General features: G+C 42.8%; 2 protein-coding genes across 5 annotated transcripts; both read left to right on the top strand.

Moving 5' to 3' along the window:
- The first annotated feature begins 3,222 nt into the window (after positions 1-3,222).
- On the top strand, positions 3,223-7,151 carry Krt6a (keratin 6A). 3 transcript variants are annotated; one of them, XM_042668742.1, is made up of 10 exons: positions 3,223-3,448; positions 3,485-3,756; positions 4,618-4,832; positions 5,121-5,181; positions 5,328-5,423; positions 5,534-5,698; positions 6,131-6,256; positions 6,385-6,605; positions 6,780-6,814; positions 6,919-7,151. In XM_042668742.1, the coding sequence occupies exons 1-10, from the start codon at positions 3,223-3,225 to the stop codon at positions 7,149-7,151; spliced, it is 1,650 nt and encodes a 549-aa protein (XP_042524676.1). The 3 variants fall into 3 exon arrangements, with proteins under 3 accessions (XP_042524676.1, XP_042524674.1, XP_042524675.1); XM_042668740.1 differs by having other exon boundaries at positions 3,223-3,756; positions 6,780-6,865; XM_042668741.1 differs by having other exon boundaries at positions 3,223-3,756.
- A 7,887-nt stretch (positions 7,152-15,038) lies between these two features.
- Positions 15,039-19,429, top strand: LOC122098359 (keratin, type II cytoskeletal 6A-like). Of its 2 annotated transcripts, none has more exons than XM_042668744.1 (9): positions 15,039-15,572; positions 16,095-16,309; positions 16,624-16,684; positions 16,831-16,926; positions 17,036-17,200; positions 17,752-17,877; positions 18,623-18,843; positions 19,058-19,143; positions 19,197-19,429. In XM_042668744.1, exons 1-9 carry the CDS (start codon positions 15,039-15,041, stop codon positions 19,427-19,429), a joined length of 1,737 nt encoding a protein of 578 aa, XP_042524678.1. The 2 variants fall into 2 exon arrangements, with proteins under 2 accessions (XP_042524678.1, XP_042524679.1); XM_042668745.1 differs by having other exon boundaries at positions 19,058-19,092.
- Positions 19,430-24,915: the final 5,486 nt, after the last annotated feature.

Here is a 24,915-nt window from a genome sequence, read left to right on the forward strand (position 1 = left end):
AAATATTAGGGTCTGGGATCAGGTCCTGAGTGCAAGCCCCAAGACTGGTACAAGGTCCCATGATTTCCCTCATTTGCAATAACTAGTATATGTCTGGGACAAGTAGAAAAAGGTCAAAAGCTATGTATATATGACCAGATAAGATGAAGTTAAGCGAAATGAACCCCAAGATAGGGACACAAGTGTTTTTTTTTCTTTCTTACTATTGTTTCTAATGTGTTTATAAGGTACCATGTGATTTTTTTTGTTGCTTTGTATGTTCCTCCCCCACGGTATAACCGCTGTTTTTGATGTCGGTATAATTTGGGGAGGGGAAGGGAAAAAACAAAATGTATAACTAGGGATACAGGTGGACCCATTGCAACAATGAGATGTACATGACACTATGTTGAAAAATGAACTTTACAATTTAGGTGAAGGTGGGGTGGTGGGAGAAGTGTAGTTGTGGAGTTTGGAGGGAAGGGATGGTAGGGGAAAAACAAAGGAGGAGGCAACAATGCTTGATAAGAAATGTACTCATTACCTTGCTCATGTAACTGTAACCCCTCTGTACAGTATTTTCACAATAACAAACATAAAAAATGAAAGAAAGGAAGGAAGAGGAAGAAAGAAAGAAAGGAAAGAAGAAAGGAAGGAACAAATAGAGGAGAAAATATGATACTTGGTGCCAAGCCTAGGGTTGGAGATAAGGTTAAACCATCTCTGTCCTGCTCAGTGACTAATGGAAGGTCCTTGTTACTATGAAATGATAAACTTCATTTGGTAGAAAGTCCATGCTTATCTTCAAAATTGCAGGTGCTGGCTTTGTAAGCACAGCCAAACACCAAGAGTGGATGAACTGAGAACCTGGTTACAGAGGAGGGAGATCAGCCCTCTTGGTTGCTGCCAAAGATGGATTTTCTCTGCTCACATTGTTTCCTCCAAGATATCCAGGAAATGTAGTTCATCCTTTGCTCTGTGCTGCTGCTCTGAGCTCCTGCAAGCTTGCAAGTTGCTTGCTGGATGCTGTTTGCTCTCCAGCCTGCTGTGGTTCTTGCAGGTACAGAAGCAAACTCCAACAAATGCTTCTTAGGTCCTAGTACCACACCCCAAACATGCATGGATGGTCTCACTTCTTTCACTGTCCTTCACGCAGCCCCCAACACATATAGATGTATGCTGCATCCGTGGTCTTGTTCTTGAAGCTTCTATAGATCAAGCTTGTATCCATGGTACTCCTTTTCTTGAATATACTACTACACTCAGCTTCCTCATGATTCCTTATGATAATGAGAGTGGCTCCTCCTCATTGAGAACTTAGATGCTGGGCATTATGCTGCGGCTTTTACATCTTCTTGCAGCCTCGCAACAACATCGTACGGTAGATATCATTTCCACCCCATTGACAGGTATCTAGCATAGCACAAAAAGGTTTAATAATTTGCATAAAGAACCCTGGTCTGACTCCAGGAAACATGCTCAGAAATAAGGCTTGACAAAGTTTTTTCTTTAAAGGAATAGAATTCTTTCAGCTTTGCAAGTCACAATCTTTGCCTTAAATGACTCTATCCTGCCCTTGTTTGTAGTATGGAAGCTGCCATTGACATTGAACACTGACAATGATATAGAACAAATACAGGTTGCTACCACCACCCAACTTGCCCATGATTCTTCCCCATCCTTATGCCACCCATGACACACCTAAAGCCCCTGACCCAAGGGGATAGAATGAATCAGTGCACTGGACCATGAGCTGGGGCATTTGTTTCCCAGAACTGGGTGGAAGTGCATTCTTCCTGAACCATTGTGCAACCAGGGTGGAGGGAGGACAGCTACTTCCGTTGTCTGGAGAAGGTGTTTCGTTCCTGCCCAGATGCTGAGTTAGTAGGAGACTCCCTCCCTTACTGGAGTCTGTGCCCCCAACAGGTTGGGGAGAAATATCTGCATTTACAACAGCCCTTTGTAGACTCATGTTGATGTGGGAGTAGGTCCTTTGTAGCCACGTGGTCCTGGAGAAGAACACACCTAGAATTGTTCTCAGTTCTCCCCACGTACTGTACTTCATGGGTGCCCTGGAAAAAGTGAACCTCATTCTTAATGAAAAGCAAGTGCGATTTCTCATTGGACAGATTGCCTTCCCTCGGAGCAGCTGTCTAGAAGAGTTGAGATATCCAACTGGAGTTAGAAATGTCAAGTTAAAACTTACTTGTGTAATCATCACACCTGTAAGGACACATTGTGGTGATTCATTGCTTCCATGTGCCCCTCAACATTCTGTACACGCCCTACTGATTCTTGATTCTTGACTCCAAAAAAAAAAAGTCAAATTCTTGGAATTTCCTTAGCGATTTTTATCTTCTTCACTTAAGGGGTGCTTTAAGATCTAAGTAAACGTTTTAGAACATCAGAGAGAAGATTGCCTATGAGTTTTCACTGGAAAGACAACTTTCCATGAGAATCAGATCGATGTATGAATGAGTAGTAGTGAGGGAGGGGCTGGTGGATGCAGACTTCCTCAGAGGTCAGGAGGCTTCTACTCCTGTCCTTCTGAAAGTGCCAGGTGGGCAATGTATCACAGGACACAGAAAATGTTGCTTAGAATGAAAAAATAATAAATGTCACTTCAAGGGGGATGATAGCTGTAAACCATCCCAATCCGGATCACAATCCAAGTACCACCAAGAACAACAGATAAGACTGGCTCAAACTTGGTGAAAAAGTTTTGCAGGCCATTTCTTGTTCAGGACCTTGGGTAAACAATGGTACGCCCTCAGAGACAGAGAGTCCCACTCAGATAGGATGGGACGTACAGGTGGAAGAGAAAACCTGTGTGGTAAGGGGGCATGCAGGGAGTGGCTGAATAAGCAGAAGGAAGGGACAATTATCACAGATCAGCTCCTTGTCTCCTTTGTTTGAGACATGACTAACTGATGACTTCAGTGACTTTATATCCAGGCTCATTGTGTTAAGATCAAGTCAAGGCTGGAAGGCAAGAGAATTTCTCCATGACTAAAGGAAGCCAAAAAGCAACCTTCAGTTTCATTCCTTTCTAGAAGGTGGGGGTGAGCTCATTATTTGTAAAGCCCAGCCCTTCCCACTCTGCAAGCTCACCTTCCAGGACTCAGCCCAGCCCATCAGCAGCACCCCATATAAGCAGCTGTCCAGGGCACAGTTCACTCATCTGTCCCTTAGCTCTGCCCTGCAGTCTCTCTCCATTCTCCAGCCTTCAAAGCTCCAGGAACCATGTCTAGCAAAACCACCATCAGGAGCCAAAGCAGCAGCCGCAGGGGCTTCAGCTCTGGCTCAGCCAGAGTGCCTGGGCTGAGCCGCTCTGGCTTCAGCAGTGTGTCTGTGTGCCGCTCCAGGGGCAGCGGTGGCATCGGGGCAGTGGGCGCAGGCTCTGGTTTTGGCAGCAGGAGCCTCTATGGCCTGGGCAGCTCATCGAGGATCTCCATGGCAGGGGGCAGCTGTGGCATCGGAGGTGGATATGGCAGCAGAGTTGGAGGCAGCTGTGGCTTTGGAGGTGGAGCCGGCAGTGGATTTGGTTTTGGCGGTGGTAGCTTTGGGCTCGGTGGTGGCGGCGCTGGCTTTGGTGGTGGCTATGGGGGCTCAGGCTTCCCCGTGTGCCCTCCTGGAGGCATCCAAGAAGTTACCATCAACCAGAGTCTCCTGACTCCTCTCAACCTGGAAATCGACCCCACCATCCAGAGGGTGAGGACCGAGGAGCGTGAGCAGATCAAGACCCTCAACAACAAGTTTGCCTCCTTCATCGACAAGGTGAGCAGAAGGCTAAGCCCTGCCTTTGGGCATTCAGAGGACCCAGCAACAGACACAAAAAGCTTCCTACGGAAGGGAGCTAAGACAGGGGACCTCAGAATGTCTTCTCAAGGGATGCTGGATATGAGCCAGGAGAGGGAACATGTAGAACTCTTCAGGGTCCTTCATTTATCTCAGTCCTACTGACAATGTGCCCAGAAGGAAGGGCTGATGGAAAGGGTGATGTCTCCCTTCCTTAGGATCTAAGAGATTACAAAGGTGTCTGCGTTTTGGGGATAGCAATTCCACTCAGGGGTCTTGTAAGAAGGAGTTAAAACAAAAAAGCAAAGAAAGAAAAGAAAAAACCAAGCAAAAGATTTCTCTGGCTATATCAAGGGAAAGATTAAAAACATTTATTTAATAGGTAGAAATGCTATTCTAGAAACAGAAGGTGACCATAAAATGAGGTAAATGAGTCTATTCTGGAAGAGATGCCTGCACCCGGTGGGAATTGAGGTGGGAATCGCATTCTTAGGCCAGGGTTGGATTCCTTACACCTGAGATACCATCCCTAATGAAAAGACCTTTGTACATTTATGTCAGTATATACGACTTTAAAACTAGACTTGGCAGTGTGCCTAGACACAGGAGACAAAATTGACTCCATAACTGGGAATGCAAAAGACCCTCACTGGTCCATAGGTATTTCTTTGGTGGGTCTGTGTGATGCCAATGTTAAAAGATTGGCTAAAGAGAAATCTCAGCCTGAGCCCAGGACCGTAGGCCAGGAAATGCCAAGAACCTGCTAACAGACAGTCTATTCTTTTGACCTTTGCCTAACAATTGACCACTTTCTTTCTCACACACCCTCCTTTATCCTAGGTGAGATTCCTGGAACAGCAGAATAAAGTCCTGGACACCAAATGGGCCCTGCTGCAGGAGCAGGGCACCAAGACTGTGAGGCACAACCTGGAGCCTTTGTTCGAGCAGTACATCAACAACCTCAGAAGGCAGCTGGACTCCATCACTGGGGAGCGAGGCCGCCTGGACTCTGAGTTGAGAGGCATGCAGGACGTGGTGGAGGACTACAAGAACAAGTAAGTTGAAGGGAGGAGAATGGCTGTTTCCAACACTCACCCCTCACAAACAGTGGGCACCATTCTTCAGTGAAATGTGTTCATAGAAAAGAAAATGACAAACTGTTACCAGACAGCAGTGTATCTAAGATCAAATAGGGTTAGGAGAAAATAAAAAAGAGAAGTTTCAGATAAAAATTATCTTCTACATTTTGTGGGGACAGACAGGATGGACATAAACAATGTGGGATTGCAGGCTTTGCTTTCATCCATCCCTGGTTCAAATGAGTCAACCCTTCCTTCTCCTAGATATGAAGATGAAATCAACAAACGCACAGCAGCAGAGAATGAATTTGTGACCCTGAAGAAGGTGAGATGATCCACTGAGAGCTTCCAGTTCTCTGCTGAAGGAGAGCCATGGCTCTGTCTCTCTGGCCCATCCTACAGGAAGATGGGCAGGGAGATGGAGATGGGGGCTCAGCTGACTCCTCCCTTGTTGGTGGGTTCTGTTTCTAGGATGTGGATGCTGCCTACATGAATAAGGTGGAACTGCAAACCAGGGCAGACGGTCTCAGGGATGAGATCAACTTCCTGAGAGCCTTATATGATGCTGTAAGCTTCCCCCCTCTCCTTTATGCACTCTGCACAGTGGGAAGAGCTGGGAGCTGGGAAGCTCTGGTTCTTCACAGGCAGAGTTGACCTTTGCCCCCTGTGTTCTTCAGGAGCTGTCTCAGATGCAAACCCACATCTCAGACACTTCTGTGGTCCTGTCCATGGACAACAACCGTAACCTGGACCTGGACAGCATCATTGCAGAGGTGAAAGCCCAATATGAAGAGATTGCTCAGAGGAGCCGTGCTGAGGCTGAGTCCTGGTACCAGACCAAGGTGAGCAGGGAGGTGGCAGATGTCAGTTATCTCTGTGTCCCTCACATTGAATAATGGAAATATCTGCCTTCATTGAGAAAGGAAGATGAGTCCTACCATAACAAGTGTGTGCTGCACTATTAGAATTGACTTGTATAGCACTTAATGTTCCATCTATGAATCAAAAATAAACTCAGAGGCAGGAGGAAAGCCACAGTAGATAAGGACTTAGATACCTTGAAGACATACTCTGAACTCTAGCTCTCAAAACACAGTTCTGACCCTGTCAACCTTTAGAGAACTCTGTGCTTTCCCAATGACAATGTCTGTGTCATACTTATGAATTATTCAATGTCCTTGTCACATGATTTCTTGAGGAGAAGTCATTAGGTAAGAATGCTCATTTGAATGTGAAAGAGCTCATTGAGTTTTCTCTTTTCAACTGACTTACAGTACGAGGAGCTGCAGGTCACAGCAGGCAGACATGGGGATGACCTGCGCAACACCAAGCAGGAGATTGCTGAGATCAACCGCATGATCCAGAGGCTGAGATCCGAGATCGACCACGTCAAGAAGCAGGTACTGTGAGCAGAAACAGTCAGAATTCATTGTTAAATCATATCCTTGGACTCTATGGGGGAATGAATATATCTAACCATCTCCAAGGACTACAGCATAAGTCTATCTCCCTCGTTTTCCCCTCCTAGTGTGCCAGCCTGCAGGCTGCCATTGCTGATGCTGAGCAGCGAGGTGAGCTGGCCCTCAAGGATGCCAGGAGCAAGCTGGAAGGGCTGGAGGATGCCCTGCAGAAGGCCAAGCAGGACATGGCCAGGCTGCTGAAGGAATACCAAGAGCTCATGAATGTCAAGCTGGCCTTGGACGTGGAGATTGCCACCTACAGGAAGCTGCTGGAAGGCGAGGAGTGCAGGTGGGTACCACCACACATGGCCTGTAAACTCTGAGGATACCTTCAGAATGTCAGGCACTGAGCATAAAGTTATAGGACACTGGTTAGAGTCATTACAGATATGGAAAGGATCAGGACATCCTACAGAATGCAGGTGACAACTCCCTGGGTCTCACTTCTCTATTCTTCCTCCAGGTTGAGCGGTGAAGGCGTGGGACCAGTCAACATCTGTAAGTATCGAGTTGTGTGTCTTCCTGTCTCAGCCCTTGTGAGCTGGCTTGGTCTGGCACAGGGAGCTCACTGTATGTGTTGTCTCCTTGTATCCTTCCCACAGCCGTGGTGCAGTCCACCGTCTCCAGTGGCTATGGCAGTGCCGGTGGTGCCAGCAGTGGCTTAGGCCTAGGCGGAAGTGGCAGCTACTCCTACAGCAGTGGTCACAACCTTGGAGGTGGCTTCAGTTCTAGCAGTGGCAGAGGCATTGGGGGCAGCCTGAGCACCTCTGGGGGCAGCACCTCTACCATCAAATACACTACCACCTCCTCCAGCAGGAAGAGCTACCGGCACTAAAGTCTACCACTGAATGTGGTCCCTGGATGCTCTCCTTACCTCTGGCTGCAAAGTCTTTATGCTCAGGTGCTTGTCCTTCTCTGTTCTCCTGCCCCTGCTCTCTAGTTGGAGCTGAGGATGCCACAGGCCCTTGGTGTTCCTCTGTCAGACCTCATGGCTCACCTGTAAAATGTCAACCTCTAACTAAACATCACAATTCATGTACATGTGGTGCTCACTTCATTCCTAAGTCATCAAGGTCTTGCTTCATTTGTTCTATCTCTGAGGCCAAGCCTGATGAGAAAAAGGATCTCTGCCCAGTTTATTCTAGAAATCCCTCTTTGGGTCTTACTCCAGAACAAGGCAGCTCCTCTATAATTCCCAGTGGCCCCAAAAACGCCCATGGGACACTTCTGTGAACCACCCTGGTGATAGCTGTGATTGAACTTCGATGAGTCCTGTGACTTAGAACCTCTCTCTTTATGATGTTGTCTCTTTGCTTTGCTTTCTTGTAATTACTCAATAAAGCAGATTTATAATGTAATTCACCTCTCATTGTTGCCTTTCTTTAGTTTCAAAGGTTCTTAACTTTTTCATAGAAGTGGTTTCTGAAAAGGCCTTTTCACATTCTATGAGCTTCTCCTTTCTCCTTTAGAGACAGTTAGTAAGTAGCAGTTTGCTATTCTGATGCTCAGGATGTCTGTCCAGATCAATTCCAGCTAGATTCTTACCAAGCAAATGGAGGAATCTGGCTCACCATTAGTAGACATTCTGTTTTAACTTTCCATACTTGTAATTAATAGTGTATTCCCTGTCATGTGAGCTCTAAGAACTTTTGTCTCTTATGTCAGAGCTAGACCATTATGTTCAATTTGGGAATCATATCCTTGGTTAATTACAAGTGATGTGACCAGAATGTGAAATATTAGTTGTATAATAATGTATTCCCTCATGACCAAGAAGCCTGCCTGATGTCAGGTAACAGTAGCCATGAATAGCTTTCGAACTGGAGCTACACTTCTAGAAATGTCCTAAGGAAATTTATGAACCCAGAAAGGTGTGTGGATGGGGGTGTGTATCTCAACTCAACATTCTCCACAACCCAGAAAACTTGGAGCCATTGACGTTGGTCATATTAAGGACCCAAATACTTAGGTAATACTCAAACTCTTATTTCTTCATGTGGGAACAAGTAGCAGAATATTCTTTCCTTCTTTTACTCTCAGTACATCATAGAGACTCAAAAAAAACCTTACTCTCCAGGTTATTGATCAGAAAGGATAATTCTATTCCTCTCTCAGGAATGATTTGTTCTGCTTTAATGTCTAGGAAATGGTTGAGTGAAAATCAAGAATAAAGGTTGGGATAAATCAGCTAGCTTTGACTCTCCTAGGCTTGCTAGTGACTTTTATCATCCTAACTTTCCAATTCTCTCCCCCCCCCCCCCCCCACAAAATACTAACTCTCAGATTGTCACAAAAAGTAAATAAACTCTCAGATTCTCGTCTCATAGGATATGACTGTTACTTCTGGATCTTTCTGTGTTATTATCTTCTGTATTCACATTTCATTGCTCCCAGGCAATATGGTTCTTCCCAGAGCTTCTCTGGTAGCAGAACCTAAATAAGGTTCTGATAAAGACTACAGAAAGGTCCGTATAAAGACTGATTCTTAAATCTAAACACCTTTTCTGCATACATGTTTCTATGAGAAAGACCACAAAGGAATATTGTCAAGTAAAAGGAATATTGTCCAGCAAAACACCAAAAGGAAGTTAATAATATATGGGTGTACATAAAATTAAAAAAAATTTTGGGGTCTGGTGGGGGGGCCTGAACTCTGGGCCTGGGTGCTGTCCCTCAGCTCTTCAGCTCAAGGCTAGCACTCTACCACTTGAGCCACAGCACTACTTCCAGCTTTTTCCTTTTTGCTTATGTGGTGCTGAGGAATCAAACCCAGGGCCTCAGGCATGCAAGGCAAGCACTCTACCACTGAGCCACCTTCCCAGCATTATTTACTATAGGTTCTTCCTATAGGTATAATCCCTCTTTTCACTGTATTTGATTCCAGTACCCTTCATCTTGTATATACATTTTTCTCATTTGGGGAGGGGAAGGGAAATAACAAAATGGTGAGACAAGGATACAGGTTGATCCATTCTAACAATGAGATGTACAAGACAGCATGTTGAAAACTAACTTTACAACTTTGGGGAGAGGGGGGATAGGAGGAGTTGGGGAGGTAGGGAAGAAAGTGATGGTAGGGGAAAAACAAAGGAGGGTAACAATACTCAATAGGAAATGTACTCATTACCTTACTCATGTAACTGTAACCCCTTTGTACAATATCTTTACAATAAAAGAATACATATAAAAAGAAAAAAATTCAAATTTTATAGCCCATGAATGCAAAAATAGAGATATAACAAAGAACTTGATGTCAAAATTTGATAGCTTAGATTAAACAGGCTATATTCTAGAAGGTACAAAATACCCATTTCACACCAGAACAAATCAGTTGTTAGAATGTCCATAGAGCTATTGAGCATATTAAGTCTAAAACTAAGCAACGGGTTATATTTTATTGTTAAAAAAAAATCAACATTTTTTAAATGAAGTTTTACCAAACTGTGCGTGTGTGTGTGTGTGTGTGTGTGTGTGTGTGTGTGGTGTGTGTGTGTGTGTGTGTGTGTGTGTGTGTGTGTGTGTGTGTGTACATTCATGCTGGTATTACAGTTTGAACTCAGGGCTCTGAACTTTGACTCAGCTTTGTCAATCAAGGCTGGCACTCTACTACTTGGGCCACAGTTCCAATTCTGTTTTCTTTTCTGATAGTTTGAGATAAGAATCTTTCAGATTTGTCTGCCTGGAATGGCTCCAAACTTCAATCGTCAGACCTCACCTCAGCTTTCTGAGTAGCTAGGATTACAGGCAGTTCTGGCATTCAACTGTACTAAATGTTCATAATCTCACAGAAGCAGAAGGAGCAATGACTCATTCTCTACAGTGTCACTATAACACCAAAACTAGATAGTGACATTTCCAGAAAGAAGAGCTACAACTCAAAACTTCTTATATAGTCACAGAAATGTTCAATGAAATATATCAGATTGAATTCTACCGATATATAGACAATTACATACCATAAACAAGTGTCATGTATTGTAAATATGTGAAGCGATTCCAGAACTTAAAAGCAATCAACAACACCTAATAGGAGGTACCTTTTGTGTGTGTACCAGTACTGGAGCTTGAACTCAGGGCTTTGTGTTCTTGCTGGCTTTCTCAAGTGGTATTCTACCACTTGAGCCACACATCCACTTCTGTTTTGGTTGGCTGTGTAAGTAAAGATAAGAGTCTCACAGATTCATCTATGCTGGCTCAGATTTGAACCTCAATCCTCAGATCTCAGGTTCCTGAATAGCTAGGACTACAATGTGTGAGTCACCAGCACCCAGCTTAGTTATATGCATTTTAACTGATGAATGTACTACAGTAGTGTGCCATTACTATCCAAAGTCAATAATTTGGATCAGAATTCAGTCTTGTTGTTTACCTTTTGTGTGTTTTTGGGAAAAAATGCTTGTATACATTTGAACATGTATCAACCACTATAGCTTTATAACAGCAACATATAGACTCATCCTAAAGTCTACTATACTCAACCTATTCATCCCTCCCTCTTCCAACTCTGAGTGTCATTCATGCTTTTACCATCTTCCGTAAAAGTTAGACTCTCATGGTTTGTAGACTTTTCAGATTGACTTCTCTCATTTAGTAATATTCATGCCCTGTCATAGCATGATAACTCATTTTATAGTGCTTCATTATACTCCATTGTCTTGATGTACTGATTTATGTATCTATTTACCTACCAAAGGACATTTTGTGCCTTCAGGTTTTTGGCAATCAGGATAAAGCTGCTTAAAAAACCCACATCAGCATGTAGGTTTTTGTGCAATTCATTTTTTCACCTCATTTGGGAGGGCTGTGGTTGCTGGGCTGTCTGGAACAAGTATGCTTAGGTTTGAAAGACACTGCCAAGTTGTTTTCCAGTGTGGTTGTGACACATTGTGCTCACCCAGCCATGCAGGAGAGAGCTTGTGTCTAACATTTTATGCTGTCAGAGCTCTGCATTTTGGACATTGTAACAAACACTAGGTGATGATATCTCATTGTCATTTTAATTCTCTGATGACCTATGGCATGGCGTATCTACAAGTCAACATATGCTAAATTGTCAACAGTTACTTTGTTCAGTGAGGTGCTTTTTAAAAACTAGCTCATTTTGCTGGACTCTAGTGGCTCATGCTGCTCAGGAGACTGAGTAGTTAAGGATCTCAGTCTAAAGCCAGCCCAGATAGGAAACTCTATGAAACTCTCATCTCCCATAAACTATTCAGTAAAAGCTGGAAGTGAAGCTGTGGCTCAAGTGATAGAGCACTAGCCTTGAGTACAAAGAGGCCCAGTGTCCAGCACAGAGTTTAAGACCAAGGACTAGCAAAAACAAAAACAAATGAAAAAACCTAGCTCATTTTATAATTAGGTTGTTTTATGTACTTATTGTTGCATTTTAAGAGTTCTTTATATTATTAATGACAGTTCATTATTGGCAAATATTTTCTCCAGTCTGCGGTTTGACTTCTCCTTCTCTTAACATTAGCTTTTACAGAGAAGAACTTCTAATTTTTTAAAATTTTATTTTATTGTAAAGATGCTATACAGAGGGGTTAGGTATATGAGTAAGGTAATGAGTACATTTCGTGTTGAGCATTGTTACCTCCTCCTTTATTGTTCTTCCACTATCCTTTCCCTGTCCTACCTCCCCCACCCCGAAGTTGTAAAGTCCATTTCCAATATGCTGTCTTGTGGGTATTATTGTTGCACTGGGTCATCCTGTGTCCTTGTTTCAATGTTAGAACTTTTAATTTTAATGAAGTCTTATTTATTATTTCTCTCACGGTTGATGACTTGCCATGCAAAGATCAAGACCCAATTCAAAGATAGCAAAAGCAAAACTGAGGACATGGCCCGAGTATTAAAGCATCTTTCTAACAAGCACCTACTTTGAATTCAAACCCAAGTACCACAAAAAAGACAAGAAAGGAAGAAAAAAGAAAGAGAGAAAGAAGCAAGCAAGAAAGAAGAAAGAACATGTAGATCTAAATTAGGAGGTTAATAATCCCAGTATCTCTACACAGTGATCCAGAGTCCCATAACAATCAATAACCCTATTCTAGGCTAAGTCCCAAAGAAGCCAGTACTGCAATCAAAAACACAGACAGAGACCCCGAACAAGCTGATGTTTTAGCTTCAGTTTGAAGGTAGAAAACAGCAATGTCTCAGCTCAGAGGCAGTCCCACAGAGGATTAACACGTGGCCTTTTATTATAGTCATACCTTAAACAGAGTAAAACAGCCTGTCCGTATTAGGACAAAGAGATTGGCCTTAGTCAGTTAACCAACTTGAATTTTGATCTCATCCAGAAATACTCTTACAGATATACCTAGAATTATGTGTAACCAAATATCTGGACACTCCTAGGCCTAGTCAAGTTGATGGCATTGTTGCTTATTAGCAGCATTTTAATGATGAGACAAAGAAATCAGAGAGCTTGTGAGCTACAGTACAGTGATCTTTGCTGGGTTAGCTGAATTAGAGAATTACTCAGCTGTGTGTCATAATGAGAATTCCTGTTAGCCAGGAAATAGTCCTGTTTTTTCCTTCCACATACTTCTGAAGATGTGTCCACAAGATGTCTATTTCAAAAATAAGTACTGCTCAGAAAGGAACCATTGCAGGACCTACAAAAGATCTGTGGACTCAGGCAAGAAAGCAGTTGACAAAGCAAAAGTCACTTAACACAGTAAAAAAAATGGCACAATGAAATATTACCAAATGCAAAGTAAGAGAATTAAATGCAAAGTAAGAGAATTAAGAAACAATATAGTGAGAGAGCAAAAGATTACATTAGCTGGCAGAGTTTAGAAAAGGGACAGAAAAAAAACCATAAAGGCACATACATGGATGAAGACTAACTTGAAAACAGCACAAAGAGAAGCATAAGGCTGCTTGCCACTTTGGGACATGCAAGGAAAGATAAGCAGTTAAAAAAAGTATACAGTTAAGAAAGGGGATCTAGAATGCTTAAAACACATAGAAAAATTGGAGACCGGAGAGATGATGTGGATACAACAAGAATAACTAGAAAAGACAACATATGTAATATATGTAATATATATGTAATATGTATAACATATATATTACATATGTGTTACTTATATAACACATTTTCAATATTTATGTCTGTGAAAATGTTCATATCTGCAAAAGAAACAGCTCTATCCATGCACACACATACACAAATGAACACATCTCACAAAAAAACAAAACAAAACAAAAACCAACTGAAGTTCCTAGAAGGAACTAAAAACACTGTTTTTCTTATGTATGTAGAAATTGGTGGGGATAACTTTAGCATGTTTTGATCCTTAAACACTGATTACATACTCAATTTGTAAATAGATAAAAATAACAAATGTGTATTTAAATAGGCATACTGCTATATATACTTCTGAAACATGTCGATAAATTAGAGAGTCTTATTAAGCTTCATGTTTTGAATATAGGAAACAGGAAAGAAAGAGTAGCATGCAGAATAAAACACCATGAGCAAGTAGAGAGATATAAAGATTAAACACTGCACAGTTATTTGCAAGTAAACTGCTAAGAGAAAAAAAATTATGGCAAGGGGAGTGGATAATGTAAATTATTTAAACAGATATTGTTGAACAGTATAAAATAAAACATGAAGCTTATCTGGCTGATTTGGACAAACAAAAATATTTTTAAATTAGTAAAACTACCAGGTGCTGATGGTGTATACTTATAATCCTACCTACTCAGTAGGCCTGAGATATGAAGATAGCAGTTCAAAGTCAGACCAAGTAGAAAAGCTCTTGAGACTCATACTCAATTAACCAGCAAAAAGCTGGAAGTGGAGCTGTGGCTCAAGTAGTAAGATGCCAGTCTATAGCAAAAAAGCTAAGTTTACTGTGTCTAGGTCCTGAGAGCAAGCCCCAGTACTAACACACACACACACACACACACATTCAGTAATGTTTAAAAAAAATACTGGAATATTAGCATCAGTTGAATAATTCTTGATGTTATTGGATTTAAAGATGTAAAAGCGATTTAAATCTATTGTGTTAAAGAATCCATCTTTACCTATAATATTAAAATACCTACTGGAAAACAATACGATTTCTGGGATGTGGTTTCAAGTAATTTGTGGTCAGTGAGTGAAGAGAAAAGAAATGTGGGAACAATAGGACTGGGGATGACCTAGCAATTGTTAAAATTAGGTGACAGGTATATAAGGGTTCATTATGAGGTTTCTCTCTTTGTGTTTAAATGTTATAGAAATGAATACAAGTCATATTTCACATTCCTAGTCATGGTCATCTTTCTATTAGCCTAAAGTAATCTCTAGTATCTTCCTGGGAGAAAAGACCACAGGTGGCAAGCCAGTACTGGGCACACTCTCCAACTCCAGGAGAACAGACAGAACCTTTGTTTGAGTAGTGACTAACTCTGAGATATGGAGAATTAAGAACTGGCTTACTGCATTCAGATCAAGTCAAAACTGGCGTCCTGAGCATTTTTCCCTGACTAAAGAAAGTCAAAACTGCAACCTCAATATTTCATAACTTTTCTAATAATCCAGGTGTGATCTCATTATTTGTAAAGCCCAGCCCTTCCCACTCTGCAAGCTCACCTTCCAGGACTCAGCCCAGCCCATCAGCATCCCATATAAGCAGCTGTCCAGGGCACAGCTCACTCATCTGTTCCTTGGCTCTGCCCTGCAGTCTCTCTCCATTCTCCAGCCTTCAAAGCTCCAGGAACCATGTCTAGCAAAACCACCATCAGGAGCCAAAGCAGCAGCCGCAGGGGCTTCAGCTCTGGCTCAGCCAGAGTGCCTGGGCTGAGCCGCTCTGGCTTCAGCAGTGTGTCTGTGTGCCGCTCCAGGGGCAGCGGTGGCATCGGGGCAGTGGGCGCAGGCTCTGGTTTTGGCAGCAGGAGCCTCTATGGCCTGGGCAGCTCATCGAGGATCTCCATGGCAGGGGGCAGCTGTGGCATCGGAGGTGGATATGGCAGCAGAGTTGGAGGCAGCTTTGGCTTCGGAGGTGGAGCCGGCAGTGGATTTGGTTTTGGCGGTGGTAGCTTTGGGCTCGGTGGTGGCGGCGCTGGCTTTGGTGGTGGCTATGGGGGCTCAGGCTTCCCCGTGTGCCCTCCTGGAGGCATCCAAGAAGTTAGCATCAACCAGAACCTCCTGACTCCTCTCAACCTGGAAATCGACCCCACCATCCAGAGGGTGAGGACCGAGGAGCGTGAGCAGATCAAGACCCTCAACAACAAGTTCGCTTCTTTCATAGACAAGGTGAGTTGTGGCCCTTCGGAATGCACCCCGTGAGTGGATGGTAAATGCCAAACAAAGAGGGAAGAGGGAAGATCTACTAGGCTTTGTGTAGAGGCCTTCACACTGTGCAGGTGTGTTCAGTTGTTTCTGTGTCTTGGCCTCAAGGCCCTCTTTCTTAACTGCACTGGCAGGCAGGGAGACTGAGTCTAATTTGTTCCCACCCAGAGGCTGCCTTCTCAGAGCTCCTGGTTTCAGCAGGGCCCTGATGAGCTCCCAGCCTCCTGTGAGGTGTGGATTGATGAACAGGGTATATATATTTATCAGACAGAAGCTGAGGGCCTTTGCAGAAGCAAAAGCCAGGGCCATGCTGCAGCTAGCGGTTCCTGGTGCAAATGGGTCCCACCTGCCCTAGAAGAGAGGGCCTGGGGTCTCACTGTGGAATCCCCAAGTGGCCCTAGGAGGCACCCCATCTGGGAGGCAGGACAATGAGTCCGTCATCGACAAAAGAAATCCAACCATCTTTTCACACTTGGTTCCCTCCAGGTGCGGTTCCTGGAACAGCAGAACAAGGTCCTGGACACCAAATGGGCCCTGCTGCAGGAGCAGGGCACCAAGACTGTGAGGCACAACCTGGAACCTTTGTTCGAGCAGTACATCAACAACCTCAGAAGGCAGCTGGACTCCATCACTGGGGAGCGAGGCCGCCTGGACTCTGAGCTGAGAGGCATGCAGGACATGGTGGAGGACTACAAGAGAAAGTGAGTTGAAGAAGAGAAATAGGCTCACATTTCTAAAGCACCAGGTGAACACTAATGGCGGTTCATGTGGGCATGATTCCTTAGCAGTCATGCCTAGGCAAATAATAATCAGCAGTAACAGTAAATCTGCTCAAGGTGTAGATTTCCAGGAGGAGGGTGTGGATCGATAGGAGGAAGCAAAAAGTGGAAAATGAAGCATGAGTAAAATCATCTGTGGATTTGGACACTTGGATTCATGAGAAGTGTGGGATTACAGGTTGCTTTGATGTCATGCAACATGCTGACTGAAATGTGTTAATCCCTTCTTCTCCTAGATATGAAGATGAAATCAACAAACGCACAGCAGCAGAGAATGAATTTGTGACCCTGAAGAAGGTGAGATGATCCACTGAGAGCTTCCAGTTCTCTGCTGAAGGAGAGCCATGGCTCTGTCTCTCTGGCCCATCCCACAGGAAGATGGGCAGGGAGATGGAGATGGGGGCTCAGCTGACTCCTCCCTTGTTGGTGGGTTCTGTCTCTAGGATGTGGATGCTGCCTACATGAATAAGGTGGAGCTGCAAGCCAGGGCAGACGGTCTCAGGGATGAGATCAACTTCCTGAGAGCCTTCTATGATGCTGTAAGCTTCCCCCCTCTCTTTAAGCACTCTGCATAGTGGAAAGAGCTGGGAGCTGGGAAGCTCTGGTTCTTCACAGGCAGGGTTGACCTTTGCTCCCTGTGTTCTTCAGGAGCTGTCTCAGATGCAAACCCACATCTCAGACACTTCTGTGGTCCTGTCCATGGACAACAACCGTAACCTGGACCTGGACAGCATCATTGCAGAGGTGAAAGCCCAATATGAAGAGATTGCTCAGAGGAGCCGTGCTGAGGCTGAGTCCTGGTACCAGACCAAGGTGAGCAGGGAGGTGGCAGATGTCAGTTATCTCTGTGTCCCTCACATTGAATAATGGAAATATCTGCCTTCATTGATTAACTGAATATGGGAGGAAAGAAGAATCTATTGAAAGAAATCTGTGGTTTTCCTTCATAAAATATTCACTATTATGTGTTTACCTTAAAGAGTTTACTTTAAAGTAGATTTGCTCCTAGTTGTTAGTGCTGATTATCATTTACATAGAGTTGTGTCTACATCTGGAATGCATAGAGCCCAGAAGCAGGAGGAAAACTAATAGAAATAACAATCTAGGCATCTTTTCTTTAAACCTCACCCTGCCTGCTAGCTCTCAGTAGACAGCACAGACACTGCCAGCACATTGCCACAGTCCTAGTTAGCATGGTCTGCAGACCTCTGTTCAACCAAAGGTCATGTGGCATCAGATTTTCCTAAAATATATCATGAGAGAAAAAATAAACCCTTAGGTTAATAGTATTAGATGTCTGATTCTAAAGTAAAAATCCTCCTTTGCAAGTATGTGATCACGTAGGGTTTTCTCTCTTTTTCAAGTACGAGGAGCTGCAGGTCACAGCAGGCAGACATGGGGATGACCTGCGCAACACCAAGCAGGAGATTGCTGAGATCAACCGCATGATCCAGAGGCTGAGATCCGAGATCGACCACGTCAAGAAGCAGGTAGGCTGGGGACAATGGTGAAGAAAACCTTCTGTTCTTGCGAGGCCATCTAGTATTCAGTCATCAACTATCACTTGGGAGAGTTTCCAGGGATTAGTGAAGCTTCAGAGAGGAGGCACCCACTGGTTAAAAGACATAATCATGATCGATGAATAGTGACAGAACCAGCTGCAATGATCAATGCTTTATGGAATGTGTATGTAAGAAAATTGCTTGACTTCTGAATTGCACAGACAGGATGCGAAATAGAAACATGAAAGCATACATAACAGTGCTACGAATTTGCTCAGAATCTCAGGTGAAGGAGAGTAAGAGCAGTATAGCCCACATTCTTAGAGCTTCACCAATGGGACTAAGGCCCAAGAAATTCATGTGAAGACTTGATCATTTGTATAACCAAGTCCAGCATCTCTATGTGATCTCCAAAATGCTACTTGGATGTCTTTGGAGAAAGCAGTTCAAACAACTGGTGAGATCCAGTTCACCCAATACCCCTGACCTTAAATACATTATTACATCTACCACCTCTATCATCTAGATCAGCATGTGGATTGTGAACCCAAAGAGTAAAGGCATGATTTACAAGACTAGACCAAATTTCAGACTGCAAAGACATTGGCCAGGAAGGATGATAGCCTCTAAATTGTGGGTTCTAGGACTTTTCCTCAATGGGAAAGAAGAAGCAAGGCTACTTTCCTGTGAGGATTAGACTATTAAGTTCATTGCACTTGTTTTCCCCTCCTAGTGTGCCAGCCTGCAGGCTGCCATTGCTGATGCTGAGCAGCGAGGTGAGCTGGCCCTCAAGGATGCCAGGAGCAAGCTGGAAGGGCTGGAGGATGCCCTGCAGAAGGCCAAGCAGGACATGGCCAGGCTGCTGAAGGAATACCAAGAGCTCATGAATGTCAAGCTGGCCTTGGACGTGGAGATTGCCACCTACAGGAAGCTGCTGGAAGGCGAGGAGTGCAGGTGGGTACCACCACACATGGCCTGTAAACTCTGAGGATACCTTCAGGATGTCAGGCACTGCGCATAAAGTTATAGGACACTGGTTAGAGTCATTACAGATATGGAAAGGGTCCCACTGCAAGGTGGTTCTTCATAGACCCTATATACAGGTCAAGACATCCCACAGAATGCAGGTGACAACTCCCTGGGTCTCACTTCTCTATTCTTCCTCCAGGTTGAGCGGTGAAGGCGTGGGACCAGTCAACATCTGTAAGTATCGAGTTGTGTGTCTTCCTGTCTCAGCCCTTGTGAGCTGGCTTGGTCTGGCACAGGGAGCTCACTGTATGTGTTGTCTCCTTGTATCCTTCCCACAGCCGTGGTGCAGTCCACCGTCTCCAGTGGCTATGGCAGTGCCGGTGGTGCCAGCAGTGGCTTAGGCCTAGGCGGAAGTGGCAGCTACTCCTACAGCAGTGGTCACAACCTTGGAGGTGGCTTCAGTTCTAGCAGTGGCAGAGGCATTGGGGGCAGCCTGAGCACCTCTGGGGGCAGCACCTCTACCATCAAATACACTACCACCTCCTCCAGCAGGAAGAGCTACCGGCACTAAAGTCTACCACTGAATGTGGTCCCTGGATGCTCTCCTTACCTCTGGCTGCAGAGCCCCTCTGCTCAGGTGTTTGTCCTTCCCTGTTCTCCTGCCCCTGCTCTCTAGTTGGAGCTGAGGATGCCACAGGCCCTCGGTGTTCCTCTGTCTGTTCCTGCCATTCCAGACCCCATGGCTCACCTGTAGAATGTCAACCTCTGACTTCACATCATGGTTCACTGACATCTGATGCTCTTTTTATCCCTTGGATTGTTTATCTTTGAGATCAAGCATGACAAGAAAAGAATCTCTTCCATCTTCATTCTGGAAATCTCTCTCTGGGTCCTTCTCCAGACTCAGGCAGGCAGCTTCCTTTTGATTTCCACTGGTCCATGTAAATCCCATCTGACCCCTGTGGGAGCCTCCTTCACAGTATCTTAAGTGAACAAATGAAAAGTCCTATGAGGTGCAGAATCTCTTTCCTTGCCTTCTTGTAATTGCCAAATAAAGCAGATTTATAAAATAATGCACTGAAGTATTTTCAATTCTTTTAGAGTGGATATTTCTATTTTTGATGCACATTATGGCCTCCTGACATTCAGACCATATTTCATCCAAATTTCATGTTACAGGAGTGGGGTGGGTTTATCTAATATTACTGTATACATTTGTGTCTCAGAATCCATGGCAGGCTGGTCCCAGTTCCCAGTCACTGGCCTCTGCTTTCCTCCATGTCCTGGTACACAACAGAAGAGTATTTGCAAAACACCTATGCACATTCTCCCATATTCTTTACATATTCTATGCAACCTGTAACACCTAACACAATGTAAATATTTAGGGAATCCTGATAAGAAAAATTTAGGGCTTGAACTAAGGTCCTAAGTACTGTCCTTGAGTTTTGTTCAAGGCTAGTGCTCTATCACTTGAGCACAGCTCCACTTCTGGCTTTTTGGTGATTAATTGGAAATAAGAATCTCTCAGGCTTTCCTGTCTAGGTTGACATAAAACCACAAGCTCCATATGTCAGCCTCCTGAGTCACTAGGATTACAGGTGTAAGCATCCATGCCCAGCTAGATACAGTTTTTAAAAACATTTTCTAAACACTGGTGCTGAATTAGAAGATGTGGCTCCATATGAAAGGATCACTGACTGTGATAATTGTAGCCAGACTCTAGTGGTTGGATTCCTCTGTCTTGGTTTCTGAGACCACACCCCCAGTGTTGACTTCAAGTGCAGAGACCTTGTTCTTGTCAATTAGAGGAAATGACATCTGAAATGAAGACTATACTTTTTATTTTCATTTAGAATTGCCTATGACCAGTAAACTTACCTGAGAACGAATGTGAAGAATGATTAAGTATGCTGGACTTGCACTTCCAGGATGTGGTCTGAGGAAATAGTGTAAATGCAGAAAGATGCACACACAGATGTGCATTGCATAATCTCCAACACAGGAAACACAGAGATATTCCAGTTGAAAAATCCAGGATTCTAAGAACCAGAAATACTACTCAGATATTTATTTTCTTTGGGGGCAGGAGGGAGGCACAAAAACAAAACTAGAATGGGATCACTCCCTAAAATCTCAGAGATTCCAAGCAGCCCAGTTGGTGTTGTCAGAAGAGACGGACCTATTCTCCTTCTGAGAAGTGGATCACCTTGGTTTCCATCTGTGACTGAGTAAGGAAAGCCTTAGGACATGGTGTGTGGGTCAGTCAAGATGAACTTGTTTTTAGAGCTGTATCAGTTTCTTTTTCTCCAACGTGTGACACTTGTCTCCCTACAATTCTTGAACTGATTAATTTATAGGATGTAGTTCTGGATCCAGTTCCATCAGTATCTTTTTTTGTGTTATTTCTGATCATCTCTTTAGTGATGTAGGGTACTCTCTTACATTGCTACTTCCTTACTTCTTCCTATCCAGACTTTCCCAACAGTAGATGTTAGATGACTCATGTAAGCCCACCTCTAACATGTGCTGTCATGTATCCACGACATACAAGAGGGAAGAAAATAGAAAGGACAATCATCTTGTGTATGGCAATATATGAAATGAAGGTTTAAAAAGTTTGTGCAGGCATGAGGGTTTAAATAGATAAGATACAAACATCACATGAAGATTTAAACTATAATAAAGAATAACGACAAATAATTATCTGCCAATAAAATTGTGAGTTTTGATAAAAATGCACCACATCCTTGGAAAAATACCAGGTTTCACACAGAGAATGAGAATCAGAATTTCATATTCTCACTACAAAAATTAATTCAATAACATGTAATCTGGTAACTGGGACAGCACCAGTTCTCCACAAGTGCTTCTAGGAAATAAAAGTGCAGAGAGTTCTTTCTGTCTCATTTTAGGCAGACAACTCTCTTTTACCACTGGAGCTGCATAAAATCATTTTGAAAATCGATAAATACCTCTTATACACAGAGGACAAAATCTCAACAACATAGCAGCAACCTCTTCTACTAAATATTAAAAGAATGATGCACCATAGCCAAGAAGGTTTTGTTCTAATCAAAAACCAAACAATACAATCTAGTCCCAGAAAGAACTAAAAAAAATACCATGCAACTGTATCAAGCAATGCAGGAAAAGTATATAGGATATAATCTTCAAATGTGTTAGAAATTACATTAACTATGAGACACTGGACCATGCTCACTAAGTTTGACATTGAGACAAGCATGTCCTGTCTCATCACTGTTAGTGGCATTGAAATGTTTAGTCAATCTAGAGAAATGAGATGAGAAAAAGAAATTAAAGTTACATATGGTAGAAATATGTCCTAAGTGGAAAAGGAGAGACAAGGCTGACCTTAGGAGAACTGGGAACAGAGGTGTGTGTAAGACTACAAGAAAAGGAGCTCCGAGTAAGTACTGTGTTGTCAGTGATAATGCAGATCTCTTGGGGATATAGCTTAGTAATTCTGAACCTTCTGTACATGTGGATTAGTTAGTGTTCCCAGAGAAACAGAATATGTGCATGTACATGTATACACATGTTTATATCTATATTGTATATTGTATATGCATAATCCACATCCAGATAAATTTAGAGGTAAAACCAAGGTGCAGAGAGAGAGAGAGAGAGAGAGAGAGAGAGAGAGAGATTGATTTATTATAACTTTCAAGACTGACAAGTGGTAAGATTTGTTAGCCAGTTGGAGGCACAGAACAACCAATGTTTCATTATGAATCTAAAGGCAGGATAAACACAGTCAGAAAGACAGCGGGGGAAAAGGGAATGTTTTCTGACTCAGCCTTTTAATTTTCTCCCTGTTTTACTAAGGGAATGAAGCCTGCTCACATCAGCCAGGGAAATTTGTTCTACCTCAGTTGATCAATTCATGTGTTAATCTCATAGAAACACACTCAGACACACTCAGGGTAGTTTCCTTTACCTGAAGTTAATCTTAACAACATAAAATATGAAACAGAACAATTAAATAAACAGATGGCAGATAGTGAGAGCTAAGTTTCTCCCTGATTATCAGTGAGGATGCCAATAAGCCAGGGAACAGGTTAGAAGGATCTCTACAATGATTTGGAGCTGGACACAGCAGTGTGAACTTATGTTTAGAGATCCAGATGGATACATAGCGCAATAGATGGAAATGTGTGCGTGTGCTCAGGTGAGAATATATACACACGACATCTTCTGTTCCCTAACAGGGTCTAGAAGAACCGTAGACTGGATAAAGCAGATTGACCTCTCAATGTAAGTAGCATCATGAGCTCAGTTGAAGTCCTGAATAGAAGAAAAGGCTGGAGAATACTCAAGCCCTGATCTTTGAACTGGTTCACTAGTAGCAACCAGAGATAGAGTATGGATCAACTGGTAGAGAACTTGCCTAATAAAATAAAAATACAATGTCTTTCCATGTTTAATAAATAACAGGTACCAGCCTTGTATATACTTGGCATATCAGACTTTGCAGATTTACCTGTCTCCCCATGGTATGGGTTGATCCTTTAAAGTAAATAGTGTTTCTCTGAAGAATGTTTGCTAATAGGTGGAAGGATCCCTTGGACACTGGCTGAGTTTAGAGCCAGGGTACAAAATATACAAAAAGAACATGGAGAATTTTGCTATGGTAGGATGTAAGGAAGAACTTGGGTATCATATTTTGTGTTGTTAAAGTAAATTACATATGCCAACTTGAACTTTGAGCATGAAACCACTCCCAGTCATTCATCAGAATAAGAGTGAATTATGCTCTTAGAGGAAAAACACTATTTTTCCAAGGGCAAGTTACAACAGCAGCAGTATTTTTTAATATTTATTGTTTTAATTTAATTTAATTTGTTTTAGAACAGGAGCCTTTTTATGTAGCCAAGGCTGGCCTGTCTCTTGCCTGTCTCCCCAGACCTGGAGAATACAAGCAGGCGCCTCCATGCCTGGCCCCACACATAATTCTCTCCTTTAAGGACCACTGCTGGTCCTCAAGGATGACTCACTGAGATGCCTTGTTCTCTCCAAGACCCTGAACAATGAGAAACTTTACTGTTTCAAGTAATGGAGTGCCTCAGTAGACATATGGGCCTAATTCATTTCACACAGAAATAGCCCCCGTTTCCAACCCATCTTTACTTTCAGATACATTCTCTACTACTCCATATCTAGTGTCACTGCATTATTTTGAGAAGACAGGGCCAGGGGTTCACTCTGTAGTTTAGACCTACCTATGTCCTCCAGCATAGCTAGAATGACAGGAGCACACCATTATAATCAGCACATTTGTGGAGATAGATATCTTTTATCCAGAGCTGGCTTCTCATGATCATTCTTCTGATGACCACCTGGATCTGTATGTATATATGTTTATACACAAAGCAGACTACTCAGATATACACAAACCATAAGTAGCATTTATTTACTGGTATAGCTTTCTACAGCTATGAGAAGGAACTTCTTCTGCACAATACAACTCCCACACTTGTCTTGCATGGTCTCTGTCTCTCTTTCTCTCTGTATGTCATATACATACACATACCACAGGTGCACACATACATACACATAGACATGTCACACAGGTCTCAGGAAAAGCAGAGCCACATAGCTATCAAGTTATTCCAAAGATAGGCTAAGAACTGATCATATTCCTTGCTTCTATCCTAAGAACTGAGTACCTAGAAATGGCTTTAGGCATGTATTTTCTCCCTTAAACAGGTACTTTTGAAAAAAGTAGTACATTTTTTCAAATAAACTATGTGATATATTTGTAAATATGTAAACGAACATAACTGCATGTAACAAAAACTCATAATTACTCAAGGGGCCAATATATTTAATATATAAATATTTCATGTAAAATATATTTAAATAAATGTATTAAATAAAATATTAATTAACATTTAATTTAATATTAATTAATAATTTAATTAATTCAATATATTAACATTGAATTAATAAATATATATTGAATATATACCAGTGGATGTGTTAGTAACAATATTCAATACTAAATAGACAATCTACTGTGTCTATGCTGGATTG

This window comes from Dipodomys spectabilis, unplaced genomic scaffold (genome assembly GCF_019054845.1).
Source record: "Dipodomys spectabilis isolate Male_0828 unplaced genomic scaffold, ASM1905484v1 ptg000477l, whole genome shotgun sequence".
NCBI lineage: Eukaryota > Metazoa > Chordata > Mammalia > Rodentia > Heteromyidae > Dipodomys > Dipodomys spectabilis.